Source organism: Cervus elaphus, chromosome 14, assembly GCF_910594005.1.
Source record: "Cervus elaphus chromosome 14, mCerEla1.1, whole genome shotgun sequence".
Taxonomy (NCBI): domain Eukaryota; kingdom Metazoa; phylum Chordata; class Mammalia; order Artiodactyla; family Cervidae; genus Cervus; species Cervus elaphus.
In genome coordinates, this window is record NC_057828.1 from 54,033,525 (window position 1) to 54,054,073 (window position 20,549).

At 48.2% G+C, this 20,549-nt stretch overlaps 1 protein-coding gene across 4 annotated transcripts in view; it reads right to left on the reverse strand.

The window, feature by feature from the left end:
- FHAD1 (forkhead associated phosphopeptide binding domain 1) overlaps positions 1 to 20,549 on the reverse strand; it is a 159,131-nt gene that overhangs the window by 65,495 nt on the left and 73,087 nt on the right. For 3 of the 4 annotated variants that reach the window (XM_043924445.1, XM_043924444.1, XM_043924443.1), the window contains exons 7-14: positions 19,138 to 19,261; positions 14,759 to 14,889; positions 12,733 to 12,822; positions 11,593 to 11,697; positions 7,446 to 7,553; positions 3,378 to 3,461; positions 2,464 to 2,616; positions 489 to 684 (exon numbers count right to left, since the gene is read on the reverse strand). In XM_043924445.1, coding sequence (XP_043780380.1) covers positions 489 to 684; positions 2,464 to 2,616; positions 3,378 to 3,461; positions 7,446 to 7,553; positions 11,593 to 11,697; positions 12,733 to 12,822; positions 14,759 to 14,889; positions 19,138 to 19,261 — 991 coding nt within the window. The remainder of the gene's footprint in view (positions 1 to 488; positions 685 to 2,463; positions 2,617 to 3,377; positions 3,462 to 7,445; positions 7,554 to 11,592; positions 11,698 to 12,732; positions 12,823 to 14,758; positions 14,890 to 19,137; positions 19,262 to 20,549) is intronic. The other variant, XM_043924446.1, reaches the window with a different exon arrangement.

Here is a 20,549-nt window from a genome sequence, read left to right on the forward strand (position 1 = left end):
TGCACTTTTCTTTCCAATGTAAACCATGGGCTTTGGGTGATTATGATGTTTCCATGTAGGTTCATCAGCTGCAACAGCTGTACCTCTCTGGTGCTGATGTTGATAACTGGGGGGCTGTGCATGAATGGCGATGGAGGGTACCTCGGAAATCTCCATATCATCCTCTCAATTTTTCTGTGAAACCAAAACTGCTCTGAAAACAGTATATTTTTATATATATGCGGTAACTTCTAAGAGAGATTTGGCATAATTTTGCTTCTTCCTATTGCCTCTGTCACATCTCATTTTTCTCCAGCAGTCATGTCTCACTTGTGTATACTCTTTTCCTGGAACATCACTTCTCAAGTGGTGAAGCGAAGTTAAGTCTGGAGAAGGGAACGCTTGGCCGCACACCCAGCAAGAAGCCTCCCTCAACAGATGTCCCGTAGTGATCAGATTCGTCGTGACATTTCAGTCATGCAACTACAGGAGAAGAGGGCTGCCGTTACCTTTGTTGGAGCTGGAGAACTGGATGCCCACGTCTTGGAGGAGGTGCTCTGTTTCCTCCAGCCAGGACAGCGACAGGCGCAGGATGTCCAGTGACACCTTCTGGAGCCCCGAGACAGGTGGGCTCACCTGCAGGCGCTGCAGGAAGCTGACCTCCTTCCTCAGGTCGTTGCTACAGCACGATGTCTTCATGCAAGCCTGGAAAGAGAAGAGGTCGTGAGGAGCCAGGACACCATTGCCAGAAAGAGCACCCGACCATCGTGACCCACAGAGAGTGGTGTTCTTGATGTGTTCTTGAAGCAGGAAGTGCCCTGGGATGGCCCGCTTCTAGTTGCCTTTTAGCGGGTGGGTGGGACGAGGGGGCAGCTTTTATTTTGTGTGCACTTTAATTGGGACTTTTGATGGTCAAAGGGACCCTGTGTTTACAGACTAAGAGAATGAATTTATGGTTGCTGGGGGGACAGCAACCCCTCATGGAGGGAAGGGATAGTTAGGGAGTTGGGGATGGACATGTACACACTGCTATATTTAAAATGGATAACCAACAAGTGTCTACTGTACAGCGCATGGAACTCCCTCAAAGTTATGTGGCAGCCTGGATGGGAGCGGAGTTCAGGGGAGAATGGACGCATGTATGTGGATGGCTGAGTCCCTTGGCCGTTAACCTGAAACTACCACAACATGGTGTGTTAATCGGCTGTGAAAGTGAAAGTTGCTCAGTCGTGTCTGACTCTTTGCGACCCCATGGACTATACAGTCCATGGAATTCTCCAGACCAGAATACTGGAGTGGGTAGCCTTTCCCTTCTCAGCGAATTATCCCAGCCCAGGGATCGAACCCAGGTCTCCCGCATTGCAGGCAGATTCTTTACGAGCTGAGCCACAAGGGAAGCCCAAGATATAATTGGCTACACCCCAATATAAAATAAAAAGCAAAAAAAGGGACTTCTCTGGTGGTTCAGTGGTGAAGACTCCGTGTTCCCAATACAGTGGGTTCGGGTTTGATCCCTGGCCAGGGAACTAGATCCCACGTGCCACAACTAAAAAATCCCATATGCAGCAATGAAGACTGAAGGTCCCACATGCTTCAAATAATATCTGGTGCAGCCAATATACAAAATAAATAAAAAGAAATTAAAAAAAAAACAGAAAAAGGAAGAGATCCCATGTTTAGGTACAGGCAATTCCAAAGCCAAATTGCCAAGAACGATTTGGCTGAAATGAGAACCAAATTTGGCTACAAAATTCCTGCTGAGATCAACACACAAGCTGGTCAGAAAGTCCGATTTCCTGACTTGAAAAAGTGCTGACAAGCCAACATTCACACAGATTCCCCAAATAGCAGCTGCTTATTTCCAGAGAAAGCAGAAGCAGCTGCCTGCTCTGATAAAGCTGGTTCCCCGGGTGGGGGCTGGGAGGTGGGGGGTGGTGGTCGGTCTAAACCAGTCTCGTCTCCTCCAGAGTCAAAGGCGACTAGGGTAAGAGCAGCCTTTCCACTGCTGGGACAAAAAAGAAAAACGCAAATGAAGAGCAGGATGTTTTCTTGGTTTCTCTGGAAATAACCCAGGGCTATTCTGAGGGCAAGAGAAGAAGGGGGCGACAGAGGATGAGATGGTTGGATGGCATCACTGACTTAACAGACTTGAGTTTGAACAAACTCCAGGAGACGGTGAAGGACAGGGAAGTCTGGCGTGCTGCAGTCCATGGGGTCGCAAAGAGTCAAACACGACTGAGTGACTAAACAGCCACATTTCTTCCCCTGAGGTCCAGGGGCCTCCCAAAGGGGAGCGTCAGGCAGCTTTTTCTTGGCCACACCAAGTTCACCTGGGAGGCAGATTTTGAGGTCCTTTGTTTTCTACCTCAAACAGATTTCTCCAGCAAGAGAGAAGGTGAGCAGAAAAGCAGAGCCGGACGATGTTCTGAACAAGGAGCACAACGTGAGCCATGGGGGACACGGGTGAGAAGCAGAGGAGGGCACCTGGCAACTGTCTAAGGCCTTCTTCAGTTTCTCAACGCTGTCTGTGACCTCTTCCTGTTGGCAGAGGCCGAGCTGGGTCTCCTTCTGCAGGGTCCACTTTTTCTGCTGAAAGTTGATGTTGTCCTCAGTGACCTGGGTGATCTTCTCTATTAACTAATGGGAAAAAGAAAAAAAAAAAAGATTGACATTGCAGGGTGGTTCTGGGGGGAGGGGCCCTGGGTGGGGGGAGGGCATGGGCTTGAGCTCCCATCTCTGCAGGGTTGGGGAGGGAGGTCCTGGGGCGTTTGGGTGATGGCTCTGGAGGGAATGTCGGCTCTGTCACCGGGGCATGTTTCCCAGGATCAGAGATGATTTTTAAGAGCCAAAGGCTTGTCATGTGGCCCCACGTGTGTTCTAGATTCTTTGGAACTCTGGGAGTGATTCATCACGCTGAGCCTGATGCTGTGGGGCCCGAAAGAGAAGGCTGGGTTATCCGAGAGCAGTCCATGGTGTGAATTTTTCACTCGCGTGCTGACACAGGGTTGGAGGGGACAAACAGAAGAATAACAACTCAGTCCTTACAGCCAGAGGCACATCCTTGCTGCTGGCTGCCCTCTTCAGGAGGGACGAGCCAGGACGCCTGCTCTACGGCAAGGCTCTTTCCACGTGGGACTAACGGAGGTGGACCACGCAGGCCTGGAGACCAGACACAGGCCTGGGTGGTTCCATTTGATTTTCACAGAAACACTTCAAGGCTTCAACACTTTAACTGGCTTTTACTCTAAAAGCCAGGAAATCCCAGAATATCAAAACAAATCTTCATGGTGTAGCAACAGTGTGAAAAATATGCGCCACCAATAAAAAAACAGAAACATATGCTCCCAGTGTCTGGAGTCCCAGGTCCCCGAGGAAGAAAGTGGGGAAGAGAGACAAACCTGCTGATCGGAGACAGGCTTGTCCTGGAATGGCTTCGCTCGTCCGTAGGTGGCCTTGATGACCTGACTTCTGAAATGCTCCAGCTGCAGCACAAAGAAAGGGAAGGTGATGGAATGAGTGGTGCAGCTGCAGCCACAAGGCTTGAAGAGGCACTTCCACTGCTGCGTTTGGGAGAAACTGGTTAGAAGGCTCTGCACACCATTAATGGTCACTATGGTTGGGGCTTCCCAGGTGGTCCTGGTGGTAAAGAATCTGCCTGCCAATGCAGGAGCCACAAGAGATGTGGGTACGACTCCTGGGTCGGGAAGATCCCTTGGAGTAAGAAATGGCAACCCAATCTAGTATTCTTGCCTGAAAAATTGCATGGATGGAGAAGCCTGCAGGCTACATTCCATGGGGTTGCAAAGAGTTGGTCACGACCAAGTGACTAAGCGCGCACGCAAACGGGTTATTAACACCTTCACTTCTCACCGGAAGGGGCAGTGCCCACACAAGAGAGGGGGACAGTAGATGTTAATGACTTTTCAGGCATGCCCGCCTAACCCAGCCGATGCGCGTGGGCAGCTCACATACGTCTTGGGCCCTCAGAAGAGCCACTCACTGCCAATTATCCAGTGGGAAGTCTGGGGCCGGGAGCGTTCTTCCGTAATTGGTACGCTGGCACCAGGCTGTGAGATAAATATTGAGGCTGTCAGCCCGCGTAAACTGTGTAATTAGCCAGGGTGCCCGGGGAGGGAAGGAGGAGCAGTTCGCTGACATTTTGCGCCTTAAGCCTCGTGTCCTGAAGATGACGCCTGCTGTATTCCCCTCCAGGTCCCTGGAGCCGGGCGCCCAGCAGGCACTCAATAAATGTTCATTGAATGCTTGTAACAGAAACAACTGACTTGGCAGGTGTTCAAAGTCCTCGCCTTCAGTTCAGCCAGCTTTTATTGACTGCTTCCCTGGTACTGGTGTCTTCAGATTACAGTTGATGAAAGAGCACAGTTACATTAGAATCAGGGCTTCTAGAATGACAAGTTCAAGGTGTCCCAGGTTCATGAGAGACCAGGTTCATGAGAGGCAAACAAGCCCAACCCTCTCTGGAAGTTGACCAACATGACGGCCCTTGGCTTGGGTTTTTGGCTCATGGGCAAAATGTGGTCATGAAAGACTCTAAAATAGAGCCCTGAAGGACCGTAACGGCTGGGGAATCAATGTGAATGTCAACGGGTCCCAAGACACAGGAGTTTGCTGTATACCAGGAAGTGCTGAAAAGCCAAGGAGAGGAATTATGACTCTCCTAAAGACAGCTCTGCAGTCGGCTTGCCGGGAGCCAGCTGGGTGATCTGAGGGATTCTGGGCCGTCTGCTGGTTTCAAGACCAAGCGGAGGGTCCTAACTTGCCTGAGGAAGAGGTTATGTAGGCAGGGCCCCACGGGTGATGGTGCCCATCACCACCAGAGGCACCCTATGGGACTGCTCTGCGCGGAGGGGCAGGTCCTGCTGGACAACAGGAGTCAGTCCTGGAGTCGCTCGCCTGGGGAAGGGCATGGCCTCAGGCAGGGAGCTGGCTGTGGACAAGGGGGTGACATGAAGGCCAGGGCTGCACAGACAGGCCTCATCCTTACTCTCTTGAGTCTCTGTGTCTCTGAGGGTCTTCCCGAATGAGCTCTGGCTGGAGGCATGACCAGGCTCTTGGCAAGCAGCACAGATCATGCCCTCAAAGCGGGTGTGTCCTGGGGGTGCAGAGCGCTGGCAGGGGGAGGGCTAGCCCAGGTGCATCAAGGGAAGCCCAGAGCGGTGGGCTGTCTCCCTCGCTAAGGGGTCGGCACCCTGCAGGAGACAGGACACCGGGGCTGATGGTGTGGATGTTTGTTGAAGAGGCCTTAAAACCTGCCAAGAGGCACCATCATCATCATTTGCCCTGTGGGTGCCTCTGGAGGTCAGCATGGAGGGTGAAGCCCGGTCACACTGTTGGTTCAGGCTTGGACGCCACCACATGGAAGGGCTTCGGGAGCTGGGCCGGGTGGGCTGGAGCGCTCCTTTAAGGACCGTGGTTCTTAACCTTTCTGGGTAGTTTACAGACCCTTCTGAGAATCCAATGAGTGATGAGGAGGACTCATCCTCCCAGAAAAAGAAAAGCACAAACACACTCATACATGCAAAATGTTCTTGTCCTCCTGGAGCCGTGTTTGCCAGGAGAGGGGTGCCTTGTGGCGGGGTCCAAGGTGGGCTGCTCTGGGTGGGCCACCTTCCATAGGGGCAGTGCCCCATCCTGGGATCTCGTCTGCCCTCCCTTAGCTTTTTGTGAGGCCTTGTTTGCATGTTCTGGCCATCATGTCTGCACCACGTGTAAGAGGACGGGCTGCTGGGCCATCTGGGGTCAGAGCCCTGGGATATGGCACCCCCAGGCCTGCTGAGTCAGAGCCTGCTCCCCATCTCACCCATCTCCATTTGACATGAGCTGTGATAATCTGGGTTCTATTATTAATTCTATTATACAATTCAGTTCAGTTGCTCAGTCGTGTCCGGCTCTTTGCGACCTCATGGACTGCAACAGGCTTTCCTGTCCATCACCAACTCCCGGAGCTTACTCAAACTCATGTCCATCCAGTCAATGATGCCATCCAACCATCTCATCCTCTGGCATCCCTTTCTCCTCCTGCCTTCAATCTTTCTCAGCATCAGGGTCTTTTCAAATGAGTCAGTTCTTTGCATGAGGTGGCCAAAGTATCAGAGCTTCAGCTTCTGCATCAGTCCTTCCAATGAATATTCAGGACTGATTTCCTTTTGGATGGGCTGGTTGGATCCCCTTGCAGTCCAAGGGACTCTCAAGAGTCTTCTCCAACACCACAGTTCAAAAGCATCAATTCTTCATCGCTCAGCTTTCTTTATAGTCCAATTCTCACATCCATACGTGACTACTGGAAAAACCACAACTTTGACAAGATAGACCTTTGTTGGCAAAGTAATGTCTCTGCTTTTTAATATGCTGTCTAGGTTGGTCATAGCTTTTCTTCCAAGGAGCAAGCATCTTTTAATTTCGTGGCTACAGTCCCCATCCACAGTGATTTTGGAGCCCCCCAAAATAAAGTCTGTCACTTTTTCCATTGTTTCCCCATCTATCTGGCATGAAGTGATGGGACCTGATGCCATGATCTTTGTTTTCTTAATGTTGAGTTTTAAGCCAACTTTTTCACTTTCCTCTTTCACTTTCATCAAGAGGCTCTTTAGTTCTTTGATTTCTGCCATAAGGGTGGTGTCATCTGCATATCTGAGGTTATTGACATTTCTCCCAGCAATCTTGATTCCCGCATGTGCTTCCTCCAGCCCAGCATTTCTCATGACGTACTCTGCATATAAGTTAAATAAGCAGGGTGACAATATACGGCCTTGATGTACTCCTTTCCCGATTTGGAACCAGTCTGTTGTTCCATGTCCAGGTCTAACTATTGCTTCTTGACCTGCATATTATTACTACTTCATTAAGAAAAGTGGCGGGACTTCCCTAGTGGTTCAGGGGTTAAGAGTCTGCGCTTCCACTGTAGGGGGCACGGGTTTGTTCACTGGCTGGGGAACTAAGATCCTGCAAGTCATGTGGCTTCACCAAACCAAACCAAACTAAACCAAACCAAACCAAACCAAACAAAAACAGAAAAGTGGCATTCCCCTGTGGATACTGACTAGAGCGTCTGTTTGGAGGCCCAGAGGAAGAAAGATTGCTATAAATATCAAGACAAAAAAATGTGAAGAAGAAAGTACTAGAAACACCACTGAGGGCTGAGAGGCTCAAACCCTCCCCAAGAGGGACCCACACCGCTGGTTTACCGGGGTGGGCCTTGACCTGGGACTGGCTGCTTGGTCAGGGTCTCAGGTGATGGCAAACACCAGTGTGGGCAGCTTCCCAGCAGGAAAAGCCTTTATAGTGACATCCACTGGGACTTAGGAGCCACACAGAGCCCTGCCCCTGGGGATAAGTGGGTGAAATTAAACCAGGCTGTCTTCCTCCTCACTCATCCCCACCGGCCGCTTGAGCGCAGGGCTCCATGGAGAGTGGTGGGCCGTGAAGGGGCTTGGCAGCACGCCTACCTGACCTACTGCCCTTTCCAAATTGGCTTTAATGAGGTTTTCTCTGTTCCCCATTTCTTGCAGCTGAAGCAATTTCCTTCTGGAATCCTCCTGAAGTTTCTCTTCAACCTGAAAGGATGATGAAAGCATGGGCTTGCTGCTAATGTGATCATCATGCCCTCTGGGGGAACTCTTCTGGGGGGAGGGGCGGTGCTAATGGCAGTGGGGGAATCCTCAAGGGGTAGGGACAGCTGCGGCCCCCTGTGGCAGGGGTCATGAGCATACACAGTGTGGAGATAAACTCACAGGGAGATACCTCTTAAGGGGAGGGGCTGAGCTCTGCACCCTGGGCTCAACTGTGTCCTACCACAGACTCCAGTCCCAGCTTGGACCCTAGCAAGATGTGTGACCCTGGGAAAGTGATTTCACTGTTCCGTGACTCAGTGTTCTCATCTGTCAAATGGGGATGATGGTACCTGTACTGCGGCATAGAGTTACTGTGGGGATTCAGAATATTTGGAATAGGGCTTACAGGTCTGTGGGTGTGGTAAATATTGATGTGACCTATAAAAGGTGGGTGTGGAATTTCCTGGTGGTCCAGTGGCTGAGTCTCCTCGCTCTCAATGGAGGGCACCCAGGTTTGATCCCTGGTCAGGGAACTAGATCGCACATGCCACAATGAAGATAGGAGATCCCACGGCAACAATTAAGATCCGTGCAACCAAATAAATAAATATATTTTTTAAAAGGTGAATGGGGATGTCTGCTATGCAGCCTCCTTCTAAGACCCCATGATGGGTCCTTGGTCAGTGTTATTATTGGGTTTATCATCATAACTATTTGTCATTACCACTTTGAGCACACCCACAGGTGGAAAGCTCTCTAGAGGCTTGCTAAGTAATGTCTATTAAGAATTGTAGCCTGCAAAAGAAGGCGTTTGAAGTGCAGAAGCTTGCTTGTCTAATCCTCCCTTGCTTGGGTAATGGGGCAAGTTGAGGTAATTGGGAGCGCTTGATGCTACCCTCTGCTGGCCAGTGTAGGCTTTGCAGCTGCTCATTTCAGGGACACACCTCATCATTTCAGGGATACACCTGCTGAGCCGCTCTGGCATCAGCAAGAAACCAGGCAAACTCTTGTAAATAAATGGAAAGACTTTGTGCTGAAACAAATCCCATGGGCCATGTTGATTAGGGATCTGACAAGGGGGATCACAGGGATGTAATGAAAGACCCAGAAGAACTCTTTGGAGCTTTGCTCTGAGTAGAGTGGTGTAGAGGTAAAGCGACTACCCAGCTCTGTTACCTTGGAAAGCCACCTCTCTGGGCCTTAGTTTTCTCCCAGGTCTAAACATGTTCTGACTTGTATTTCAGCAGCATTTTCATACACCGCAGAAGCCAAGTCCAACCCTGGACTCTGCCCTTACCTGTGTTCTCCACGAATAGCCCCCCATTCCCACTCCTGAGCCTCAGGCAACTTCAGGCGCCGCCCTGCTCCCTCCGTCACACCCGGTGCTCTCCACGCCTGTTCTCCCATCCCTCTCACGTGACATCCTGGGCTGTGCCAACTGGCCTCCTCGCCTCTAGTTCAGCGCCTTGCAGAACAACCTTAGCGGTACTTGAGGGTTAGCTGGCTGTAGGGCAGCTCCGACCTACAGACCTTCCTACAACGACACAGATGCTCTGAACCTGTATCATCTAATACGGCAGCCACGAACCGCATCTGGTGATCCAGCGCTCGAAGCAGGGGCTGGTGTGACCGAGGAAAGGAATTTCAAAGTGTATTTAATTTTGATTAATATCAGTGTAAACAGCAGCACGTGGCTGTTGGCTACACAACGGTGGCTGGAGTCAGCCAAAACTATGCGACTGGGCTAGTTACACTGCTAGTTAACAAGGGGTCTTGACTTTCTCATCTGTAAAACGGGGAGGATGAGCTCTAGATCATGGCGCTGTTGTGAAGAGGGAAAAGAGATGAAATGTTTGGTGGTAATGCCCAGTCCATGAGAAACTGCAGCTATCATTTTCACCATTATTAGCTGCGAATGTCACATATTGGTTCCCTGTTCAGAAGCCCTGGTAGCGCCCCACTGCCTGTGTGCAATACAGCCTGAGTGCCAGAACTAGCGCAAAACACCAAGCCAGGGATTCAAGAAGCCCCGATGAGCTCTGAACAAGGCAACTAAAAATGAATCTGCATCTAGATAAATCATAATAAAACTGCTGGAAATCCAGGGAAGAGAAAATCTTAAAAGCAGCCAGAGAAAAAGACAGGTTTTGCAAAGGTGCAATAATAAGGCTTACAGATGGCTTCTAAATAGAAATAGCAGGAGCCAAAAGACAGCAGTGACATGCCTAATGCTATTTCTAATGTGCTGAAAGAAAAGAACTGTCATTGTAGAATTCAATAGGCAATCAAATGTGCTTTAAGAATGAAGGTTAAATATACACTTCAAGATAGACACACAAACACATCTGAGACTGTCATCAACAGAGCTACAGTGAAGGAAAACACTAAAGGGTATTCTTCAGAGACAAGAAAAATGAATGCAGATGGATGATCAGAGATGCAGAAAAGACAAGCAACAGTAAGAGTAACGTGTGCATATGATACTGACTATATAAAAACACCAATCATATTTTTGGGCATTTTATTAATAACTATAGAGAGGAGTTTAGAAAATGGCAACAATGACTTACAAATCTGGAGGGGTTAAGTGAAGTCAGGGTGTTCTAAATTCACTGCATTGTCAAGGAGAAGGGCATAATTATCAACTAATACTACATCTTGGTAAGTTAAGAATGCACATTGTAAGCACTTCTGTGGTGGTCCAGTGGCTAAGACTCTGTGCTCCTAATGCCAGGGGACTGGGTTCAATTCCTGGTCAGGGAACTAGATTCCACATGCCACAACTGAAGAGTTTGCATGCTGCAACTGAAGATCAAACATGCTACAATGACGATCCACAACTAAAACCCAGCACAGCCAAAGAAATAAATTAATTAGGAAAGAATGCACATTGTAATCTTTAGGATGACCACTAAGAGAGCAATAGAAGAGTGAAAAACTTAATTAATGTGAGATCATTGCGAGGCAAGGATAAAATGCTATTGCCTTACTATTATTAAAAGGATAGTAAAAAGTGAAATGTTTCCAAGCTAATAGAAGGGGAAGGTGGAATGATAGAAAACCATCAACTCAAAAGGAGGCAAGAAAGGAGAGAAAAAGCAATATAGTACAGATAGTACAACTGGCCCTGAGCAAGAGTAGATTTAAATCCCAATGTATCAGTAATTATATAACATAAATGGACTAAAAGACTGTCAAACTGGATTTTGTAAAAATGATACGCTATTTGGAAGCTATACATCTAAAATTTAAAAATTGACAGAGAGGACTTCCCTGGTGGTCCAGTGGTTAAGAACCCATCTGCCAAAGCAGAGGACACGGGTTTGATCCCTGGTCCCGGGAGATTCCACATGCCACGGGGCAACTAAGCCCATGAGCCACAACTACTGAGCCCTTGCACCCCAAAGCCCATGCTCTACAACAAGAAGCCACTGAAATGAGAAGCCGGTAATCCCTGCTCACCAAATCTAGAGAAAGCCTGTGTGCAGTAATGAAGACCCAGCACAGCCAAAAATAAATAAATAAATAAAATTTTAAAAATTAACAGAGAAAATATGAAAAACATATGCTATGGAAACTCTAACCAACAGCAAGCCAGTGATGGTGCTAAATGACAAAGAAGATGTTAAGGGGAAAACCCTACTAGAGATGAAAAGGGACATTTTATGATGATCAAAAGTCTTGTTCCACTGGAAGTATTCAAATTCTAAATTTATATGCACATAGTAACACAACTTCACAATATATAAAGCAAAACTTGTCAATATTAAAAGAAGAAACACAAATCTACAATCATGATGAGATTTAGGAAAAAAAAAAAAAGTTCCCAATGACTGATGGAACACAAAGACACACACACACACACAAATCAATAAGAGTATTTAAGTTGGAACAACATCATTGACAAACTTGAGTTAATGGATCAATTCTTTCCTGGGTAATTTCACGATTGAAGGCAGTGGGTCGTGGTTACACACGGGAACTTTGGAGTCTGGCAGACCCAGCCCGGAGCGGTTGCCATGGCGACCCAGCCCTGCCATACCTTGCTCTTTTCCCGAAGCGTCTTGGAGATCAGGCTCTGCTCTGTACTGCTCCTCTTCAGCTCCTCCCTGAGTTTTCTCACTTCTTTCTCCATGTCGTGGATTTGCTGAGAAAGTTTCAACAACAGCAAAGTCAACTTCGGAACTCACCTCACCCGGTTCGTTAAGGTGGAACCTAGTCTAAGATCAGTTTAATTCTTTCCCTTGGGAGATGCTTCTACATCTTTAAAGCAAAGTAGGGTTTCTTTCAACAGATGCATTGAAAGTGCAGGGTGAGGGAAAATTTGACTTTCTTTTGGAGATCAGCATGGATTCTGGATTAAACAGTACAAGGGACACATTCACTCAGATTCTCTTTCCTTGGGATGTATTTTGAGTTCAGTCTAAATAGGGGTTATTTGGAAGACACCATGGGCAACGCTTGGAAGAAAAGAACAATGAGCTTTTTCTTTTTGTTCCCATTTGAGACATAGCAGAGAATAGCAGTGCCCCTGAGAGGAGAAAATGGCCTCGACAGATGGAAAATATATGCTTGGTGATGTTCTTGAGGATTCGACTGGCGCAGAGGGTGAACATTCACATTTAGTGCTCATCTTTTCATTGTACTAATTTTTATATTCACCTTCCATACAAAGCCAATGATGTGTCTGCTTTTTATTTTGTTTTTATGAACTGATGTAAAATTGAATGCATCAATATTTAAGTAATGATACTTAAGGAGGCATTTCATGTTAATAACAGTGCCCATGGCTGTGATAAAACTTGTGACAGCAGATCATGAAAACTTGGGTATCACAAGTTCAGTGGTAGGAACCATGGTGAATTTCTAGCAGCATCTAGTGGCCACCTGGCCACCTTCTGTCCCGGTCTCCAGGCAAACTCTAGCCCAGCTCCAGGGGAAACCTGATGAGGGCCCTAGAGCCAACTGTCCACAAAATACTAGGAGAATATGTTTTCCAAGGTTTTCTACCCATCTCTTTGAGGCAAGCAAATCAAAGAATTTTGTTAACTACATTAACAAACAGACACCCATAAAGCCCCAGAGTTTGTACTAGCTAAGGGGCCAAGGAACCCCTCCAAAGCCCTGAAGGTTAAAGTCTAGGCTTTCTGTGGACACCCAGGGGTGAGGAGTTTCAACACACGGTTTTGTAGAGTTTTAATTCTTTCTCTTGGGCTTCCACGTTCTCCTTCTGGGCATCTTCCTTCTTTAACTCTTCTTTCAGCACTGAGCACTAGGGAGAAAAATAACAAGGTCATGTGGGCTTGACTGGGGGCCCTAAGTCTCTATGTGTGTGCCCAAGATTGTCTTCTGTTGTTTAACTCAATCATACCCTGCATTCTGAGAGGCCAGACCGTCTGTATGACAGAAGCACTGGGATCCTGTGGTTGTTCCTGGTTCAGCCCTCTTATGAGTTCTGACAAATAAAGAGTCTAAACTGCCCTTCAAAAGTCAGCAAACTGCACCACAGGGAGAGTCCAGACTTGCAAAGTCTGGGTGCTTAGGGTGGAGGAATTGAGCTGTTTTCACCTACTAACCATCGAGAGTGGTGAGGCGGGGGGCAGTGAGTTTGGGTCGATCTTACTGCTTTTGTGCAGGTTCCATCTCAAAGACACAGCTGCCCTGTTGGTCACAAAGGGGTAAACAGAGCTGCCTTTTCTGAGGGCACTTTGGCAACAGACATTAAGAGCATAAGGATGGATGTGCCTTCTTTTGACCCAGAAATTCCCACTTTAGACATGTACCCTAAGGACAATGATTAGAGAAATCAGGGAATCTGTAGCTTCAAGGATGTTCTCCACAGAACTGTCAGTAACAGTGGGGAAAAAAAAACAAGTGTTGTTTATAACAGGAGATCACTTTATAACACCATGTACATCCAGGAGAAAGTGTGTGGCTTTTAAGACCAATGATAAGAGCACTGATTTATTAGCATGGGGATTTTTATGATTTTTAAAAATACGCATAGTGTAAATCCACTGTAAAATAACTGACTGATTGATTTCTAGGTAATATATAGAAATAAGACTGGAAGAACCCAGAGGAAAAGTGACCGCACTCCAATGTCAATAAGGAAGGGGAAATGGGGACATAATCAAACAAATGCACTGTGGGAGGTGGAAGAACCAAGCAGGGGCTGTCTCTGCATACCCCTTCTACTAAGCACCAGCTCTGCAACCCCTCCCCATCCCCAACACACACACTCACACACACACACACACACACACACACACACGCAGTCCTCTCACCTAAAACAGCGAGTGCACATGCCTAGGAGGGCACTCTGCTTGGCAGAAACAAAGACAGAGGCATTGGCCAGGCAGCTGACTGAGGCAGAGGCAGAGGAGCACTGCTAAAACCAGGCTCCCATGTCTTGGAAGATGATTTTGTTATTCTCATTTCACAGATGGGGAAATAAAGGCCAAATAAGTTACAGTAAGAGAAAGCTCTGGGATTTGGACCCAGGTCTTTCTGACCCCAAAGCTCATGCCTTTTGCCAGTTCCATATTCGATATAGTACTAAGCACCAGGTACTACGTATTGTGCCTTTTCCTTGGAACCTCAGGATGTTTCCACCCCACACCTGTGCAGCCTTGGCTAACCCACTGGACAGCTGCTGGGAATCTCTGAGTTACGACCTGAGATGAAAGCTATGAGGTTTTACCTTGACTGGCAGAAACAGATGCGCCATACAAATACTGAGAAATCTTATCCTATAGAGTCAGGATTCTAAAGTTGGCATGGAAGGCAAGATTTGCAAATAAAGTTCCATTTAAAAAACTCTTCACTCGCCTACCAAGTCTAGGGAAGAAATGAGAGTTTGTGTGTTTGCATCGGGATCTTCAAATGTTCTGATTTGAAGGCAATTATGAGAACCACTGGTGCTAAGACCGTGATGGAGCCCTGTGGGTTGTCCCTGCTCACAGAGAGATTTTACTCTGTTTTACATTAAGCTGTGCAGTAGCAACATATGCTAATAAGTGTGTTTGTTCCTGGGGTTTATTTATCATAGGGGTTAGAAAATGTTTGCTGCATTTGTATATATATCATGCTTATTCTGAGCCATATACTGTACTTTAAAAGCTGCAGAGAAGTTGACTTCACTGCAGACACGTGACTGTACTGTGTCTGCTTTTTGAAGCTACACTTTGTGATGACCCGACACTCACTCTGGAGCTGAGGGCTTCGAGCTGGTGATCCTTTTCTTTGTTCTCACTTTTTAGTTGATTCACCTCCTGTTTTAGTTGTTGAACTTGCTCATCCTTTGCTAACATGTCCTTTTGCAAAGATGACACCATCTCTGCAAAACAAAAACAAAAACTCACAGGTGAAAAGGGCAGGAAGGATTCCTGGCATCACCATGACTGTTAGCCAAGTTTCGGACAAGAACCTCCAAGCCCAGGGCCAGCATTCCTAGAACTGCAGAGGTTGTTGCCAAGAACCCCAGATCAAGAACGGGAATGAGACCAGAGACCATGGAACGTGGTTTGAGGCTTCAGAGAGAATGAGAGGCAGTCAGCGAGCACCAGTGGGAGAAGAAGCCTTTGGGGGCCCCTGGTGGGCAAGGCTGGGCAGCGCCAAGAGGAGAGGCCATGCCCAGGGCTTGGGGAACAAAGGCCCAGCACAGGTGAAGCCCAGGAATTCTTCTCCAGGGCCCAGGAGGTGGACTTGCAGCAGAGTGGACTGCTGGACACTCTTGCGGGGCGGCTAGCTTCACACTTATATGAGTTTGGCCCTGTCCTTACCCCTTATTAGCTTGGTGGTCTTAGACAAGTTATTTCACCTCCCACTGCATGTCCTGCACAGAGTTATTATAAGGGTCAAGTGAGATGGTCTGTCCTAAGAACATAAAGTGACTAACTTATATTTGTTGTTGTTGTTCAGTCGCCAAATCGTGTCTTGACTCTTTGCGACCCCATGGACTGCAGCATGCCAGGCTTCTCTGACCTCCACCATCTCCTGAAGATTGCTCAAACTCACGTCCATTGAGTCGGTGATGCCAACCAACCATGTCATCCTCTGTCATCTCCCTACATGGCACTCACTATTTTTCACAATAGCCAGTTTCCAACATGGCCCCCATGATCCCTGCCTCCTGGAATTCATGCCCTTGTGTGGCCCCTCCCACCCTGAATAGGGCTGACATGGGTAACCCACATGATGCTGTGGAAATGATGCAATGTGACCTCCCAGGTTGGGTCATAAAAGACACTGCGGCTTCCTCTTTGCTCTCTCGCATCACTCACTCTGGGGGAAGCCACCCCCCGTGTTGTAAAGACACTCAAGCAGCCCTCGGAAGAAGTATGTGTGATGAGAGGCTGAGGCCTCCAGCCAACAGCCACATGGGCAGCGACTCTGAAAGGGGTTCCTCCTGCTTCCGGTAAGGCTTTCGATATCATGACTGATGCCCCGGCTGACATCTTGACTGCAATTCAAGAGAATTAAGTTACACACCTCCCCATCCCAAATTCCTGTACTGCAGAAACTGGGTGAGATAATAAATATCAGCTGTTGTTTTATCTGTTACATTTTGGGATAACTTGCTATATAGCAATAGATAACTACTCCGTTATTGAATTATCACTTTGAAGAAAAGTGGGAAGTGAAAGTGAAAGTTGCTCAGTCGTGTCCAATTCTTTGTGACCCCATGGACTGTATAGTTCATGGAATTCTCCAGGCCAGAATACTGGAGTGTGTAGCCGTTCTCTTCTCCAGGGGATCTTCTCAACCCAGGGATCGAACCCAGGTCTCCCGCATTGCAGGCGGATTCCTTACCAGCTGAGCCACCAGGGAAGCCCAAAGTGGGAAGAAAGGTGCCTAAATACAGTGGTACTGGATTATCTCATACAGTTCTTTCCTGGAAGAACATTAGGCCTAATTTTATTGCTAGGTGTCAGTCAAGCAGGTATATGAGGAATTCCCTGGCGGTCCACTGGTTAAGGCTCCATGCTTCCAATGCAGGAAGCAGAGACTTCATCCCTGGTCAGGGAACTAAGATCTTGCATGCCATGAGGCACGACCAAAAATATTTATACAATACTTGGCCAGGGAGGCCTGGTGTGCTGCAGTCCATGGGGTTTCAAAGAATCGGACACACGTGAGCGACTGAACTGAACTAAACTGAACTTGGCCGCCTTACGTGAACAGCCAACTCGTTGGAAAAGACCCTAATGCTGGGAAAGATTAAAGGCAAAAGAAGGGGGCAGCAGAGGAAAGATGGTTGGATGGCATCACTGACTCAATGGACATGAACTTGGGCAATCTCCAGGAGATAGTGAGGCATGACGTGCTGCAGTCCATGGGATCACAAACAGTGGGACATGACTTAGTGACTAAACAACAACAACAAATATGAAATAAAAAATGAAATGATCCAGAATTTCATTTTAAAAATGTGCTTTGCCCATAGGACACAGTTAAGTTACTTGGAAATCCCTCTGGGGCTTCCACACTTGGTGTGAGTTCAGCTCATCCCAAGCGTTGTCCCAACCCAGGTCTGTCTGACTCCCTGACTGGAGAAAGTGGGATCCAGGACAGGCTTTGATGCTTGCATGAGGTTTGATTGGCAGACATATGGAGAGAGGGCAAGGACCAGTGAGTTCATCCTTACATTCCTGGTTCCCAGACCATACCAAACCTGGAGGAGGTGCTCAGCAAATATCTAAGGACATTCCAAGTTAGGGAGGAGCATAAGCAGGGACCTGGGGCTGGGAGGGGGTGGAAGTGAGAGTGGTAAGTTGCACAGTGAGGCCGGGGAAAAGCATAAATTCATATATGGAGAGTGATTCATATGTGACAAGATAATGTGCTTGGCTTTTACAGCTGTGGGCATGTTTCCTGCTACATGCCGGGGACTTTGGGAGTGACATGCCACTCCCAGGCTCATTGCCTCCTCCCTGTCACCTGCTCCTCTCCCTTCCCTCTTTCTGTGAGTGGTCCTCTTCAGGTCATTTTCTGCATTAAAAACCCCACTGACTTCCCATCACCCTTAGTATAAAACCCAGACCCCTTGACCCCATCCAGCCTCAGTCCTATGTTCACCCCGCACAGCCTCACTTGCTCTTGGTTTGTCGTTGCCCATCTGAAACAGGAGGGAAGGGGGAAGAGCACAATCTCTAAAAGAATGACGGAGCCCTTGAGGATGTGACATAAGCCGGTTAGAACCAACTAGGTCCAAGCTGGTGGAAGATTCGACTTCCAGGGGACTTGGAGCCTCATTATATGCTCATTGAAATGCAATAGCTAAGTGACACACCCACCAGCAACAGAGGATGAGGTGGTTGGATGGTATCACTGATTCGATGGACATGAACTTGGGCAAACTCCAGGAGATGGTGAAGGACAGGGAAGCCTGGCGTGCTGCAGTCCACAGGGTTTTGAAGAGTCGGATACAACTTGGTGACTGACAACAACAACACACCCACCAGCACCAGCACAGTTCTGAGGTCAGTCATAGAAGGTCAAAAAGTGGGCAGTGGCCCAATTTCTGGAAATCACTGCCCCTTCCCCGAAATACTTGGAATAATCCTCCCATTCATCAGCCTATGAAATTACCTGGCCCATAAAAATCAACCACCTCATATTTCAGGGCCGCTCACCTTCTGAGATGGCCCATACTCTCTGCCTGTGGAGTGTGTTTCTCTCTAAACATATCCACTTCTTACCTATCACTTTGTCTCTCACTGAATTCTCTCTGTGACAAGACGTCAAGAACCTGAGCACCCTAGTAGGTGCTCAGTCAGCATGCTGAAGGAATGAAGGAATTCAGGGAGTCCAGGCTCAGCCACAGCTATGCGTGGGCTGCCCCTCCCCCCATCCAAGCCCCCTATCAGGGAACCACCTCTGTTGGTCAATTAGAAAATGTTTCACTTGGGCCCAAGTGCACTTGGGTGAAAATCGGTGAGACGATGGGTACCCAAAGTGGTGACCCCATTTTGTCCATGTTCTAGTTTGCCCTTAAGCAGGCTGGCTTGTGGAGCCATCCAAGTCACACTGTTCTATGTTCTCCCTGGTGGGGCCGGTGCTCAGGAGACCTCGGAGACAAAATATACATGTGTGTGTGCTCAGTTGCTTGGTCGTGTCCAATTCTTTGTGACCCCCATGGACTGTAGCCTGCCAGGCTCCTCTGCCCATGGAATTGTCCAGGCAAAAATACTTGAGCAGTTGCTATTTTCTTCTCCAGAGGACCTTCCCAGAAAAGAGATTGAACCTGGGTCTCCTACATCTCCTGTACTGGCAGATGGATTCTTTACCACTGAGCCAGCCACCCAGGAAGCCTGGTCAAGATACAGCATTCTCTCCAGTATTTATCAGGCCCTGCCCTAGGAAGAGGATGGCAAGAAATCTTCACTGAGGGAGAAATCTAACTCACTGACACTGGTGGCCAGGTGGGTGCTGAGATCCCTGAGGCTGCACCCAGGTCATGGGCACAGGTGCTGTGGTAGATTGGTGATGTCTGCAGGGGGAGAGAGGCAAGTGCAGTGATAGATTGGTGATGTCTGCAGGGGGAGAGAGGCAGTTCTCAGGAGCAAATCCAGAAGGACCTCACCTGATGTGATGGCGTTATCCCTCCTTAAGTTCTCACCCTGGTTCTTCAGGGACGTGATTTCCAAGTTCCTCTCAGACAGGGTTTGGCACAGCACCTGGCTGTAGCCTTGCTGCAGGGCACTGATCTGTGGGAAGAGGCAACACAGTCAGAGGAGGGCCAGCCGGCTTTGCAGGACATGCGGTACTTCTCCGAGGCTGGACAAAAAGAGTCAGGTTGATCTTGGGTCGGGCTGTTGGGGAAACCAAGCTTTTCAGTTATAACTAGTGGGAGAGATGGGAGGGTGCCTATTCCTTCAGTGACCACCGTGTCCTACATCATCAAGACACAAACTTACCTTTGTGGTCACCCAGGGGCTCAGGTGCCCCTGCTCTGGATCCCTTCCTGTGACTGAGGCAGGAGGCAGATGGGCTTCAGGCTGGATACTTACAACCAGCCTTCTGTTTACATTTCCCAAGACAGGAGGTAGGTGGGCTCCAGGTTAGTCATTTACAACCAGCCTCCTGTTTGCACTTTGAGATGGAAATAATGACAGGAACAGGGTAAATGGCTGGACTTTGTCTCCTGTGGGCACATCAGTTGTGTCAGGGACAGACAGGGACAAAACCTTGTTTGAGTACAAGAACAAGAGGTCACATATTTCCCATCCTTGGGGCAAGGGAGTCACTGCACATGTGCAGAAAGGCTCCTTGGGGATAACAAAGGAGGGGTCACCATCCCATAATATGTGATGTCAAGCCCCATCCCTCACTGGCTGCTGGGCTGGAATCTATCTTGGGAAAAAGCTGTGCACACATGTTGGGGAGGATCCTAGGGTAGGTCTGGTGTGGAAAAAGAAACTAGATAATTGGCAAAGGTAAAACAAAGACCCACCGGATGGGTGGCCACCTAATGCGAAGAGCTGATTCACTAGAGAAGACCCTGATACTGGGAAAGATTGACGGCAGGAGGAGAAGGGGACGACAGAGGATGAGACGTTGGATGGCATCACTGACTCGATAGACCTGAGTTTGAACAAGCTCCACAAGACTGAGCCACTGAACAACAACAACAAAGACTCGAAAGAATTGCCCTATATACATGATGTAACCACCTCTGTCCTGGGCATCCCTCACTGAAGGGATGCCCACGCCTCCTCTCCGGGTGTGCATCTCTGTCTTAACTAAACAAACTGTTTCTCTGTGTGCTCTTCCAGTTGTGGTGCTGTGTCCGTAATAATAAACTTTGTACCTGTTTTTTTTTTTTTTAATAGTTTTTGCCTCCACAAGAAATGAATTTTTCAATGGGAGCAAGAGCCAGGGAAGATTTGCTTCTAGCCTCTAGCTGTTGATGGCCCAGTCGCTAGGAGTCCTGGTTTTTATCCCGGCTACCCAGGTTCAGTTCCTGGGCAGGGAACTAAGATCTCGCTTCAAGCC